The sequence below is a fragment of the Pecten maximus genome, chromosome 18 (assembly GCF_902652985.1).
Source record: "Pecten maximus chromosome 18, xPecMax1.1, whole genome shotgun sequence".
Taxonomy (NCBI): Eukaryota; Metazoa; Mollusca; class Bivalvia; order Pectinida; family Pectinidae; genus Pecten; species Pecten maximus.
Window position 1 is genome coordinate 1,738,630 of NC_047032.1, and position 15,803 is coordinate 1,754,432.

General features: G+C 37.2%; 2 protein-coding genes across 2 annotated transcripts in view; one reads left to right on the plus strand and one right to left on the minus strand.

Moving 5' to 3' along the window:
• The window catches only part of LOC117317035 (kinesin-like protein KIF13B), a 416,447-nt gene that overhangs the window by 178,897 nt on the left and 221,747 nt on the right, over positions 1–15,803 (minus strand). The window contains exon 9 of the mRNA XM_033871817.1: positions 161–273. Coding sequence (XP_033727708.1) covers positions 161–273 — 113 coding nt within the window. The remainder of the gene's footprint in view (positions 1–160; positions 274–15,803) is intronic.
• On the plus strand, positions 6,935–15,167 carry LOC117317036. Its single transcript, XM_033871819.1, has 3 exons — positions 6,935–9,104; positions 11,298–12,791; positions 12,955–15,167. The coding sequence occupies exons 1-3, from the start codon at positions 8,708–8,710 to the stop codon at positions 14,400–14,402; spliced, it is 3,339 nt and encodes a 1,112-aa protein (XP_033727710.1). The 5' UTR covers positions 6,935–8,707; the 3' UTR covers positions 14,403–15,167.

Genomic DNA, 15,803 nt, shown 5'->3' on the forward strand with positions numbered 1-15,803 from the left:
AATAAGAATTAGTTAATTAAATTAGAAAAATTTGTATTGAATTTGGAAAAAAAGTTCTGAAAAAAAAAGAGAGAAGATTTTCATAAAATTTACTGAAGTAAATTATAATTGTACCAATTATCGATGGTCATGTGGTCTCCTGGTTGTCGTGGTTACTTACTTGTTAATATTGCTACCCTCCCGTAACCGATCCCCCATAGCTCCGGTCTTCTGTACACGTTCACTCCCAGCTAAGTCCACCAAACTTAGTTTGCTGACTTTCTCACCCGTCAACTGTAAGTACAGAAAGTTCAAGGCCATGAGAACAAAAATAAAGGTCAAGGTCATACTTATATCGATGAATCAATAGGTGAAATTTTTACATAATGGTTTACAAGTAATACATCCATCAGTCAGTTGAAAATCAGTAAGAAGGTTCCTTTACACTGTAAGTCTTCAGACATGATGGAAGGGAGGTAACTCCTCCAGTCATCAAACATGGTTGAAGGGAGGTAACTCCACCAATGTTTAACACCACAAGAATTACACAATATTAAGCAAATCCCAAAACAACAAAAAACCTGTATTTGATAGTCTGGAAGCACCCTGTATACAATATGGACATGTGTAAATATTGATACATTGCAAAAAAATAACAAATTTTGCTAAATTACTCAATTCTCAAAATTCACTTTAATGTCATCGTTACCCAAAAAATCACTCTTTCTGATAAGTGAGAAGAAACTACACCTGATTTATGAAAGAGTTCATTTCAAATTTGTTATAAACTAATTTGTTATCATTTAAGAAACAATAAAGATTGATATCAATTTCTCAAAATCAAAGGTTTTTTAACCCAAAAAATATGTCCCTACTTTAGTCCCTCCTTACGAGGAGGTTACTGTCAACCATTTGTATCATTGTATATCGATCCTGGCTTTAATACAGTTAACAGTTATTTAATGGATCCAGGGGAGGAGGCTTACTTGAGGATACATTAGGGGAGGGGGCTTATTTGAAGATACATTCAGAGAAGGGCTTATTTGAAATACGATACATACATTCTGACTATAATCATCATCAATGCTGATTCTTATCTATCCATAAAATGCATTTCTTGATTACCATGTGTGAGTTTATCACAGATAACGTCTGAACATCGTATCGGTCTCCAATTTCATTGAGTATTTCACACATAGAACTGAATTATCACACAGAATCTTTCAGAAATGGAATAAAAATTTCAACTGTTTAGAATGTTTTTCTTTTTTTTTCCGAATCACCAAACCACACTCCCCACCAACACTAATTTGTAACTTGAGATAGGATAGATGGGTGTGGTTGGCCAGAGCCTGGGGGAAGGGTAGGTCAAATGTAAAGTGCTCGTTAACATATCTCGGGCTGGTGTCATATTACTTTACAATCTGTCTGTGGTGTTCACGCTGTTATCACCATCACCACTGCAGAGTATGGCTATAACACTGCAAACATTTCCTTGGTGAAAAAAAATAAATAAAAACTTAAGGAATAACTGATGAATGAAACCTTGATAATGATGAAAGTTTATCTTCCTGGCATTAGTAATGAGTCAGGTCTCTATATACAGTTAGAACTCTAGAGCCGAAATGTTATTACAGCAATTTAGGTTTCAAAACATGTTTTTCTTTTTCTTTTAATGTCCAAGAACTGTCAATTAAGATATTTTCAGATTGAAGAAGAATTTAAGTAAAACACATACTACCATATTTATTCCTGTCAACAATGAAGCCCACTTTTGAAAAATTAAAACATCGTTAATTTAAAAAGAGTAAACTAAAAGTGAAAACTCTCCCCAAACTTTCACATTAACCTTTAATACGAGGGGAGGGGGCTTTTTTGAGGATAAATACAGTACTAAATTTTACACTAGGGGAGGGGGCTTATTTGAGGATAAATACAGTACTAAACTTTTACACTAGGGGAGGGGGCTTATCTGAGGATAAATACAGTACTAAACTTTTACACTAGGGGAGGGGGCTTATCTGAGGATAAATACAGTACTAAACTTTTACACTAGGGGAGGGGGCTTATTTGAGGATAAATACAGTACTAAACTTTTACACTAGGGGAGGGGGCTTATCTGAGGATAAATACTGTACTAAATTTTTACACTAGGGGAGGGGGCTTATCTGAGGATAAATACAGTACTAAACTTTTACACTAGGGGAGGGGGCTTATCTGAGGATAAATACAGTACTAAACTTTTACACTAGGGGAGGGGGCTTATCTGAGGATAAATACAGTACTAAACTTTTACACTAGGGGAGGGGGCTTATTTGAGGATAAATACAGTACTAAACTTTTACACTAGGGGAGGGGGCTTATCTGAGGATAAATACTGTACTAAACTTTTACACTAGAGGAGGGGGTTGTTTGAGGATAAATACAGTACTAAACCTTTACACTAGGGGAGGGGGCTTATTTAAGGATAAATACAGTACTAAACTTTTACACTAGGTGAGGGGCTTATTTGAGAATAAATACAGTACTAAACTTTTACACTAGGTGAGGGGCTTATTTTAGAATTTGAACGGTAAAGTATGCAGTACTTAATCTAAACTAGAGTAGATCGGTTGGCTATTCCCTACCGTGGCTACCTCCCCTACCGTGGCTACCTTCCCTCCTGTGACTACCTCCTACACCTCCAACACAGTACTATCAGTCCATCCTCAACAGTATTTGTCCCGATTATACCGATTATACCGTCTCCCTCTGATAACACACCCTCTCCCTGATAACACACCCTCCCCGTGAATACAACTGACCCTTATCATGAACACATGTAAAACAAGCGGAGGTACAACACATTTTATCCTCCAAAGATTTGATAATTCCATGGTGCCAGAATCTAATACTTGTTTTCCCCCTCTCAATATACAAGACATATATTCAAATTATATCCTAAAATAATACATTATTATTCACTTCCCCCTTTAGATATACATGACATATATTCAAATTATATCCTAAAATAATACATTATTATTCGTTTCCCCCTTTAGATATACATGACATATATTCAAATTATATCCTAAAATTATACATTATCATTTCACAAAAAAGGCCCTTGTACATTTTCTGGCTGTAGAATACTTTGATGTAAAATAAACATTTTTATGTAAAAGAAATACGTATAAATGGAAATAACAAACTTTATCAAGTTCTCTCATTAAATAAACACATTTAATTTCCATACACCTTGGTAAGTAATAAAGAAATATTTTAATATCACCCCTGTGCAATGATTATGAATAATTCATGAATATTCTTCATTTATTCATGAATTTAAAACTTTTTTTTCAAATCATGTTCATGAATATTCATAAATTATGTAAGAAAGTTTTTCATCTATGAAATCATCATGATTAGTTCATGAATATTCATGAACTTAAAACTATAATGAATACTCATGAATGAAATATTTCATGAACATTCATGAATCCTGGAATCAAGATTTTCATTCATAATTATATGAATGAAAATCTTGATTCCAGGATTCATGAATCATAGTTCATGAATATTCATGAACTTTTCCATTCATGACAATTCATGATTAGTTCATGCATGAAATGTTAAGATGAGAAATCATTAAATCTGCCAGACAGGAATGAATAAAAAAAATAGTTTATATAATGGCTGAATTGTGACCACAGTTATGGAGGACATGAAAAACAAGTGGAATGGAAAAACCATTTTCATCCTATCACTTTAAAATCATATTCTCAAACTTCAAAGGCAGCAACTTCTTCATGGAGATAGCCGGTCGTGTTAGATTTCCTTCAGACAAAGCCCCATGTGTTAATAGCAAACATTACTACAGATCGGACCTTAAACTTACTTTACAAGTTACCTACTTGAATTTTAATCTCAGATCACTTACAAGTTATACTTATTATGGCTTCTCAATTCTATCTATTAAATTTCATCATGATTATATTTAAAAGTACATTTCTGAAGCGATCAATACTTGACAAATTAAGCCCTGTTTATAAAATCATTCCAAAATCTTAAAAGTGTGTAAATTATTGACAAAGTCGGCCACTTAAGTGAGATTTACACGGATACAGGGCTGTTTCTAAAGTCATCTTTCTAAAGCTATTCCTTAAATTAGAGGATTACATTTATCAGATGAGTGTAATGTTTAAGAAATACAATTTACACATATAAAGTGTTAACATCTGTATGTTAGTTAAATCATGTCATAATGTGTATCACAGTATAATTAAATATTCTCTACTATCGAGTACCGTATTATTGTACAATTAAATATTCTCTACTATCGAGTACCGTATTATTGTACAATTAAACATTCTCTACTATCGAGTACCTGTAACACCTTATAATTAAACATTCTCTACTATCGAGTACCTGTATCATTGTATAATTAAACATTCTCTACTATCGAGTACCTGTATCATTGTATAATTAAACATTCTCTACTATCGAGTACGTGTATCATTGTATAATTAAACATTCTCTACTATCGAGTACCTGTATCATTGTATAATTAAACATTCTCTACTATCGAGTCTCTACTAGTCTATTCTGTGCTGCCAACTGATCTAATACTTCATACCTTGAAATACTGTATTTTACAAAACATGCCATTTATTTTTGTTGAATGCAAAATTATTTAAAAATTATTTGTATCCTTTGAAAATGTTACACTCAATTATCAACAAAAGTTGTTCTGCGCATGATGACAAACTTGTGTATTATAACAAGTTGTTCCATGACGACAAACTGGTCTGAATAATAACAAGTTGACCAGCAGAAGAATGGTCAGTAGACGACGAAGTGACCAGTTGCTTGCTGGGTTTTTTTAAAAGAGATATTTTAGCAGAATAACAATCATGTTTTTTATCGATACTTTTAAACTTAAATACCTTATATAATTTTTATTCAAAATGGGATAATAAAATATTTTCTTCTGATCAGCAATTTTTGAAGAGTACAGAAATCTAAGAGTTGAGTAAACATTAATTGGAGTGAGAATCTACGATACAGAAAACCCCAGGCGGGTTTGTGGTCTTTTTTATTCATCTGCCGATCCCAAATTTGATCTTCATCTTTTCCAGGAGGCTGGCCCTAAGCTGATAAAACAAATTGTCAAAATTTTGTCTAATAAAAACCCTGGAGTGTTAGCCTTAGATAATAGGTTTGTACTGTATGCCTCAGGAAGTTAAACGAAGGCATCTGTTTATACACCATTCAATGTTTTAACGGCAACACACCAAAATAGAGAATAATGAAGTCATTGTTTTACATGATTTACTTTCATTGTGAAACAACGTTATTTGTGAGAATCAGTTTTGAAAGAATCTGGAATCTTTTATAAATCTGGAAGAATCATGGATCCTTCATAGATTTTGTGTATATTAGACCCTAATAAAAAATAAAGTCCACTACGGTAATTCCCGTAGGGTTCTTAATTGTAAACAATTCCTCTCGAATACCTAATATCTTTTTGAGTGATTATGACTTGAGCTTGGGACACGCTCCATACTAAATATTTCTGCGTCAGAGTCACAGACGACCTAGCATTAAACAAATTGTGGTTTCAATTAAACCTAAATACATCTATCTGCGGCATCTCAGTTCTGGGGATGCCTTAATCTAAAGATAATTTTTACATCCCCAGGGATTTAGGAGTTCCGATTTCCCACAGTCAGGGTCCAACAGGTGGGGTCAAACCTCCACAGTCCAACAGTTCACCATACAGAGGGTAGGGTACACTTTGTATAAAATGTTCCAAGATGTGGTAAAAGGGATTAGAAGTCACCACTATCTGACTAGAATCTAATTAATCGTTTAATATGTCAAATTCATACTTTTTTTTTATATTTATGAATGAAACCAACAGTAGAATGATGTTTCAATGAAAATAATTTTATAAAAAAAAAATAAAGAAGAAAGAAATCACTTGAAAACTAATACATCAGAAAAACCACTTATAGTCATGATCCATATACTTAAATTCAAATAAAAAGAATTCACAGAAATTTAAATATAGCAACACACAGATGTTGAATTTTTTCTCTGACATTGGTGAGAGTGACCCTGTTTGACCTTTACACCAGAAAAGCAATTAATCCAAAAGGATTTTGATTTGCTCACAGGTTATTAAAGTAATCAACACAAATATCATAGCAAACTGGAAGAGTTTTACAAATGAAAATTAAAACAATAACGGTCAGCTTACTGAGCTCCTGTCATTTTGACTCAGGCAAGGTCGGTTTACAGAAATAATTTTGGTTATATTTCAACCATTCTTGACACAAAATTGGTTCCGCATTCAGAATTCAGAGGGTTCAGTAATGGAAAGTTTTTTTAATACTATAATAAAGAAGGATTGATTCTGTAAATCGCAATCTCGAACAGTATCAAGGGATGATCGGTTTTGAGAAGGATCGGTTTTCGGAAGTTATACTCTATATACTTAAAATCTCGATCATGCATGAAATTTGTACCAACAGAAAAAAATTATGAAGATAAGCAACGAGTCTCCATGCAGTGAGGATTAAATACCTTCATGACATTATTTTATCAGCGCTACACCAAAGAGAGAGACACTTGGATCCGTAACTATTGCCGATCAGCTCAACATCTTTAAATGAAGTTTGACAACTCTCAGACATTTTAAGTTCTCTAGCATAGTTTTTATCTCTCGTGGTAATCCTCAGAGGCTCTCTGCTGTCATACACACAACAGAATGCATCATTTCAAAGTCAAAATGAGGAGAGTTCCCTACAAAACTTTCTGTACAAATTGATTCAAAGGTAGAGTTTCTGGTCATGTGCGTGATCCGTTGTGATAAGATCAGATCAGAGTAACGTGCCCTTGTATCTAAATACAACAGAAGATTTAACAGGGAGGGGGACAACACAACAGACGGTCTGGGAGGGGGCAAGACGATTTAGGAGGGGGTACGTAAGTAAAACTGATTAAAAGCAGGAGGGGACCGGAGAATCAGGATTCGGAAAGTTTGAAGGAAAGTTTCTGAGTGGAACACTTTTAACATGATAACCTCGGGAGGCAATTGCCTGGTGCATTCATAAGGCTGCTTTACTCAAGAGATACTACTAGGGCTGTTTGGCAGTGCTATGGAACTATGAGTCACGATTCTGTCTTTGTCAGAGTTAACCAGCATATCTCCCGATTCCGGGCTGGAGAAATGATGTACTACAAGTTTAACGAAATCTCTTATTTATTTTCAATTGACTGAGGAAGATTTACCGATACAAACGTCATCAAACTGGAAATATTCTACGAACTTTGGAGTTACAAATGAAGATGTCAGTGGTGTATTTACATTGAATACTTTAAAAGTCAACACCGTCACGTATATCGGGATAAAAAAACGGGACAGAATTTTTTTTTTGTTTTTTTTACAAAATGTGCTGAATTACTAACAGTACAATTAGTTTCTAATTAAACACAAAGTCAGTGAAATGATGTTATCACCAAAGGACTGTGGAACAAAGTTAATTATCACAGATAATAAAATAGCAACAATCAGATCCCAGAAAATGAATATGGGGTGACTCTCGTGGAAGGAGCAAAACTTGAGAAGAAGAATAGAATGTGTTGATATGGAAGGATCTTTGTTTATTCAGCATGGCGTATGACTTTATATTCTCACTGGTATCCTTCACTTATTCTTCAGGACAACACCGGTTAGTATTGATAAATGGAGGTTAAAAATATAGCTGTTTTCAGGGGAAAAATATTTAATTTTCTTTGAAATTATTCAAATTATCGCTATCCATGGGAAATACAGAAGATATATGCATGGAGATAAAAAACCAAATATTGACTGACATCACTAAGTGTTACACAATGAATTGTCAGCTAGGTACCGTTAACAGTATCATGAAATGTTTGACAACTGCATATAACAATTAACATCTCCTGACAGTTGTGATATTAATGTTTCCATGAAGACAGATATTAAGCTGTTTCACCTCCCAGACAGGAAATGTCCTGAAAGTTTCCACAATTTTTTTTCAATCATGTAACAGAATATGTGTAATAAATCTATGACAAGGAGATAAGGATTGACAGGAGAAATTGAAATGTGACGACCTCAGGTCATTTACTGCATGACCACTGACCTGTGGTCAGGGAAAATATTGTCTTAAGGTGGTGTGAAAAATGATGTCAGATTACCAGGTTTATTAACGGGACTAGCTACCACCTCTGACCCTAACCACTGTCATGTGTGCGATCAGCCGTGGAAACAAGACAAAGGAGTACAATAGATGACTGATGGACCATGGTCACACTTCATTAGACACCATTTTCATGCATGATTAGCTGATCACTGAGGACTTTATTCATTGTTATAACAGTACAGGTGAAATGCCCAATCTCTAAAATCTGTGAAATTTTCCATCATTGTTTGAAAAACAGGCGTAAGGAATACAAGTGATTTTACAAAGGAAATTTCTGAGGAAGTGATTTTGTAAAGAAAAATTCTTGGAAAGATTTCCTGGATTATATATGTGTATAAAGGAACTAAAAATGTGATATATATTTGTGACAATATTGATTTAATTCACACAATTAACCATACAACTTCATGTTCAGCTTTATTTGTGAAATTTGTTAATAGATTCTATAAGTAATAATATCAGAAATACAAGAGTGATCTCCCCTTGTATTTTGTTTGTTTGTTTTGGAGTTAAACATGACCAAACTAAAGAAAAGGTGGATACTTTTCTTTGAGGATTTTACAAATTTTGCGCCAATTTTAATTTTTCTACTACAAATGTTTGAAAGCTCTCGAGCTTCTACAACATCACGGACCCCAATTCAACCCCCACCACGAAATTACGAAGGTCAAGTACCTTGGCAACGAAGGTCATCACCACAGCAACCATGGAACCAAGACCCTAAAAATGTTGGAAACACAAACCAGGACATTCCGTGGGAACAGGAACAGCTGCTTCCCATGCAGGGGTACCAAGGTCGTAACCAAGGTCGTTACCAAGGACGTAACCAAGGTAAATCTCCAAGGTCATTCATGAAATTCTACCCAGATGCTCTGGAGAAAAGTCCACCATCCAACCAAGACCAGAGTCGAGGTATTAATCGTTTAAAGTATTATTTCAATGTGATTTCTAGAATATTTTTTCCATATAAATGATCCTACCAAGAGCTATCACACTCAAGGATAAATAAAACAGTTTCATATCATAATTCCTTTGGCTCAAAATTGCCAATTCATTAGATATATACTACTAATGTCTTTATAATATTCTCTCTTAGATAATGTTTCAAAGTAACGACTGTACAGAATTAAAAACTTCTTCATAACCCCAGAGCTAGCAAACTCAAGAGTACATAAAACTGTTTTATATCGTAATTCCTTTGGCTCAAAATCAACAATCAATTACAGTTAAATGGAATTTTTTAAGTACACACTTACTCTTAAAATTAATGTTTTGAATTTAAATTAGGATGGATTAAATACTGTTTGAACAAGAATTATATAATTGGCCATCATATTAAATTTTACATTGAATTAATCAAACAAATAAGATTTTGTGACAATTTTTCAAGATCTTCACATTTAACATCACTATTTTCCATAAATTCAAGAATTTATTTAAAAAAAAAATGATGATATGAAAAAATAAGACTGGCTATCATTTTGGTAATACCTATATCGTCACATAAAGGTCACAGGGCGTGGAAAGGTCACAGGGCATGGAAAGGTTACAGTAGCTGGGGTAGAAAAATCGTAAAATGGCTGAATGCCAAGATCGGCATTACAGATTAAATAATGCACAAGTTATAGTGTTGAGTCTGTGATTGGTTCGGTAGAAATTTTGTAAAATTATTATATATAAGTGTTTGGTCCCTCCATATGTATAGGATGTTAACTTCTCCATGGTAACCGGGATATCTACTATGACACGAGATATAGAAACAGTGTTAGAGAATTCAAATCTATTAAAGCCAATACAAACTCCACAAAACATACAGACTCTAGAAAACATGACATGTTTAAGCTAAGTAAATCTCAAAATACTTGATGTTTGGCCAGATGTATGAGAAAGTCAGTCATGACAGACAGCCGGTAACTTCCAATAGGATACTTTAGTATCTACACTTAATCTACAGCTGTCAAACAAACTCTGACACTTCCTAAAAATATCAACTCATATTATTCTCATTCTTTTAACTACCCCACCCAAACATTTGTAATGTTGCCCCCTCCCCAATCACAAACATTTTTATTCTTGCCCCCCCCCCCCCCCCCCATCCCTCATTCCAAACATTTGTACCCATGCCCCCCTCCCCATACAAACATTTGTACCTTTGCCCCTCCTTCATCAAACATTTGCACCCTTGCCCCTCCCCACCCAAACATTTGTTACCCTGCCCCCTCCCCAATCACAAACATTCTTATTCTTGCCCCCCCCCCCCCCCCCATCCCTCATTCCAAACATTTGTATCCTTGCCCCCCGCCCCCATCAAACATTTGTACCCTTGCCCCCTCTACCATCAAAATATTTGTACCCCAGACTCCTCCCCATCCAAACATTTGTAACCTTTCCCCCTCCCCTATGTCCAAAACTTTTTATTTCTTGTCCTCCCCCCTCACCAAACATTTATATCCTTGTTCCCCCCTTCCCATTGAACCCTTGACCCTGTAAAGTTGAACCTGACAAAATTAAACAATAAAAACTTAAAACTATATATTGTTTGTCCAGTAGATATAAACAGGTTTTATTTGTACGTCAGGACACAGCCCCAGGTGTTAGACCACTCACTGCGTCACACCTTGAGACATCCGTCTGACTAATGAGCCTTCAACTGGGTTTGATGTATTGAAATAATATACTTTTTTAGTGAGGGAATACATTAAACATATAAAAAGATATAATATATTGGTTTCTGTTAGAATTTCAGACTTTTAACTACATGTATATCAGATCAACTCCCCCCCCCCCCACACACACACACTTTTTTTGGAGGGGGGTGGGGTGGGGGTACAAACAGACCTAAAGTATATCTTAATATCTACTTCAGTTTTTATGAAGAAATATATCTCAAACTGGAATAACTTTTCTTTAAAATCTCAGACATTTCGTTGCTATAGTCACGATAGAATTAAACACAGACAAAAGCATCTACAGAAATAGATTTTAAACTTTATGATGTAATGAAAATAAATCTTCAAATTTACTAAATGTGATTTCACTATCAAAGTTTCTAAATATAAATGCTTAATCATTGTAAATGAAATACACAACATTTCTAACCAACAGGTATTCAACCAGTCAACAGTAAATTGGATGTGGAAGCCATCCGACGGGAAATGTCTAACACAGCTATAAGTCTACAGGAGGCAAAACAAAATAACACAGACAGGATGTCCCAAACAACAAGGGGAGATAACTCACAAAGAAAGCAGACAGATTGGACCAGTGAAAGGAGAGGCCCAGCAACACCAACTCCATACTGGAATGACAGGAGATATGAAGGACCCTACAGAGGACAGGGACGTCCCTACAGAAGGGACCAAAGGCCATACCCTGATGAACGATACAGTAGAAATAGATTCAGGTCCCCAACTTATCCTCCTCCAACTTACCCCCCTCCAAACAACCGAGGGGGCCGGTGGGAACAGGCCCGAGGAAGCCCCCCAGATCCCAGGGGCTGGGACAGGAGAGAGCCTTATAACAGGCAGGAAGGGGGCTATCCTAACCACAGGGGCAGCCAAGGAACAGGTGGAAGGGGACGAAACGGGGCCGGAAGTGGTGTAGGAAGTGGCCATCTTATGATGGTGGACCCAGATCTACCAGATCCCATTGATGACCACTGGCAGAGGATGCAGACTCATAAAGCCTGGGAAATGATGACTGGTGGGTCGGGTCATGGACCAGGCCTGCCTCCACTTGTACCTCCAAGAAGGTGGGGTGACCGCGGCGTAGTACCCGGGGGACCTACCACTCCGCCCTGGCCCAACATGGATAAGAGGAAGCCCAAAAATACAGGGAGGGCCAAGATCTGGGCTGAGGAAGGTTCTGGATTTGTGGGTGGAGGATCCGGAAGGGGTCAGATTTGGAATGAGCAATGGCCGTCACAGCCGAACGGAACTCAACTGTTAAATGCGACAGTTAACAATCCTACAAACATCACTGGGAACAGCACTCCATCCATGAATGAGTTCCAAAGGAACACAGGTCGATCTCCACAGACAAGAATCCCACTACCGCCACCAACTGATCTCCTAAATAATAACCCCTTCCAACACCAAATGTCACAGCACCCTAGGGACAAGTGGGATTACAGGATGCAACAATTAGCTGCTTGGGAAAGACAGCAACGTACTGGAGGTCGACCGTTTCCTTATGAACAAGAGGTAAAGCGAGAGCGGGAAGAAGAGAGGTCAAGAGGTCAAACAACCTGGCCATATCAGGCAAGGACAAATCTGAGGACAAGGGCTGGATCAGGAGTTGTGAGGTCAGGGGTCAGCATTCCTGACCAAGGCAGTGGACGGCCACCGATAAAGCTATCAGACCTGAGTCCGTCTCTTGCCGGTATTCTCGGCAACATGACACAAAACCCGACACAGACAGGATGGGTCGCCAGAAATAACCCCGATAGCCCAGCCATGACACATACTTTCCCACCTCACCAGGAAAACCCAGACAGGAGAAACAGATTCACAAACATACCCAGGCAAGGGGAACAACTCCAACCACCTAACATTCCAATGCAGCCATATACAGGCACTGGCGGCCAGAGGGCTTTCTTAGGTAGGTCACCAAGCTACGTACATTAAATGATTTTTTAAATCTAATACAATTTCTTTTCATAGCTGAAACAATAATCCTGCTTTTAAAATGACTCCCTGTGAGACAAGCCAAAGATTTTTAATCCATCAAAATAAATTATTTTCTTTGATTTTTCATTCCTCAGGTGGAGAAAATAAGACCAAGGCAGACAATCAGACAGACCCGGACGGACCTGTAGTTGGAGAGGGACAACAACAACTATCACATGATGGGTCAATGCTTGGCCCGATCCTCGCTCGCGCTAAAATGCAAGGTTTTGACACTGATCATGAACAAGAGTCTGAGCTCGAGTCGGAGGACAGCCGGCTACGGAAGATCATTGTTGGGACGTATATGGAGAAATTAGCCGTGAAAGATGGCGAGGGAGGCTCTGGGTACGATCCTTTCCAGGCCGCTATGGCAGATATTAATTCTACCCTCTGGTCAACCCTGAGAAACATATCGCGTAAAAGGGGCCGGGGTGATCTGGGGTGGATGGGAAGCCATGATATTTCTCCTATGAAATCTGGCGCAGCCTGGATCCCGACAGGCAGACAGAGGATAGCAGGTCGTCCACAACAGTCAATGACAACACAAGGTCAAAGGCAAGATGGCGGATTCCAGAGAAGGCTTTTACCAACAAATCCAGAATCGGGAGTTATTCCACACATGGACACAGTGTTACAAACACCTACCAGAATGCCAACAGTTACTGGTAGAGGTCTGAACCCTTTGTTAGTAAGGGGAGGTAACTCTGGTACTCCCAGGACGGGTCAGCAGCCACCACAATGGCCACAGTATAATCAAGGACAAGCCAGTCCGCCTTCCAGACCATCATACAATCCGCATAATCCTCAGAAGGTGTTTGTTCCTCAGAACGTGTATCCTCGGACACAAAATCCACAGGTATATGACCCCAGACAAGTGTACGATGTTCAAAGTCAGGTCAAGGTCACAGAAGCGCCCCCTATGACACCTTCACCCGATACGAACGACCAGAATCAAAACAACGACCAGAATGAGATAGAAGAACTCTTGCCAGTGGGCACCAAAATTCTTCCAAAACACATTCCAAAAATTCTAGCCATTCTCAATGTTACAGTTCCCAACACAACCCCTCGTGTTCTTGTCGCGTCTCAAATGGACGGCGTACGACCGGGAAACAATAATGAACCTGCGCGTATGGTCAACATTCCACAGCCAACAGAGGAGATACAAACAGCCACGGAGTTCCTTCAAGTTTCAACGGCAAGAACCATAACTACCGAGAGTACGTCATCTGCGTTCGGTATAATCATCGCGTGTCTGGTTGCCTGTGCTGTAGTCGTAGGCCCTGGTATATGTATAGGATGTAGGATGAGACAACGCTCCAAACAGCGGGAACGAAAGAAAGCCGCAGCGGCGGCCACACGAAACGAGGAAAGTGGCATCATGGAGGCAATTATTATGAGTGAATTAGGCCGCAGTGCTCTTAACCGTGAAGACTGTGAAATCAATGGAACACGACCAAAAAGTAGGTCAGAGCGTGGAACATTTCATGAGCTTCAAAACTTACGGTCAGGTCGAGAATCACCCACAATAATCGTGCATTAACGTGTGTTTTATTCCACGTTTCAATATTTATGTGATAAAAAAAAATGTTTTACTGATAATTTGGACTTTTTTTTATGGATTTAAGGAAGATAAAAATTCCTTTAGTGCCTTGAAACTTATTTATAGTCTTGTGGTAATATATTTTTCTAACAAACATTTGGAGGTTCACCATCTTGTATTTCAATGTGTGCAAACTGGAAAGGTTGCCATTATTCAATTGCTCACATTCTAAGTGTTTAGAAGTTTTCATTCAAAAGCAGAAATTATGAAAAATTCCATAATTTTATCAATTTCATTTTGAGGATATCTGTTTTTTAATATTTTATTCTGTTCTTGAAAACAGCAAAATTCTTAAAATTTGCCATTAAGGCACCAGAGATCATAATCACAAATGATTTCAATGATAAATAATAAATTCTTTAATACACAGATATCAATGCCTATGGTGGAAAATTTAACATTATGTCTCTAAGATTGACTGATCAAATCAGACAAGATTATCTCCCCTTGTCAATGTTGTTTAACATCATGTCATCCTAGATGACCAGTGAAATATCATTTATCATTATAAAGCTTATCCTCATGTACAAATGACAGATTATTTCTAAACATTAACATGACATTGATCAACTTATGACAAAGGGAGATAAATCATAACAGACATAATGTTACAATATCATAATACTGATATCATGAGGTTGCATATAATGTAAATGATTTTAAATGAATTTACTACAGTGTAAGATATAAAATCTTACCAGCTTATTAAACATTACAAATGTCTTGTTTTAGTTCTTGTTATATATTCTATTTAACAAAACTTTAAAATCTAACATACTGCCTTAACAGAGACAAAAATTACATAGACAAAAAAATCTATCAGAGTTAAAACATGAACATTCTCTGTAATTCTGCTAAACTTTCTGGGTAAAATCTGTCACAGTTGTAGTTTCTGACAACATCTAACACTTATATACTCTACTGCAAAGGTAGTCTTTTTATGGGTCAAATTTTCAAAAATACACTTTAGCAAAAATCTGGAAAAAAAAACTCATGAAGAATAACACAGAGAACAGTTCCTCTATCAATTTATTTCTTTTCTTTTTTAACAAATTTATTCTGTCCTAAACCATATACCATATATAGTGATATACTGACATTAAGGAGAAGGGTGAGGGGGTGATATACTGACAGTAAGGAGAGGGGTGAGGGGGTAATATACTGACAGTAAGGAGAGGGGTGAGGGGGTAATATACTGACAGTAAGGTGAGGGGTGAGGGGGTAATATACTGACAGTAAGGGGAGAGGGTGAGGGGGTGATATACTGACAGTAAGGAGAGGGGTGAGGGGGTAATATACTGACAGTAAGGAGAGGGGTGAGGGGGTAATATACTGACAGTA

Bases quoted from the DNA above. Each gene is read 5' to 3' on its own strand.
- LOC117317036 (XM_033871819.1), top strand. From the start codon at position 8,708: ATGACCAAACTAAAGAAAAGGTGGATACTTTTCTTTGAGGATTTTACA. The intron at 9,105-11,297 runs GTATTAATCGTT...TCTAACCAACAG, and splicing joins CAACCAAGACCAGAGTCGAG to GTATTCAACCAGTCAACAGT. The intron at 12,792-12,954 runs GTAGGTCACCAA...TTCATTCCTCAG, and splicing joins CGGCCAGAGGGCTTTCTTAG to GTGGAGAAAATAAGACCAAG.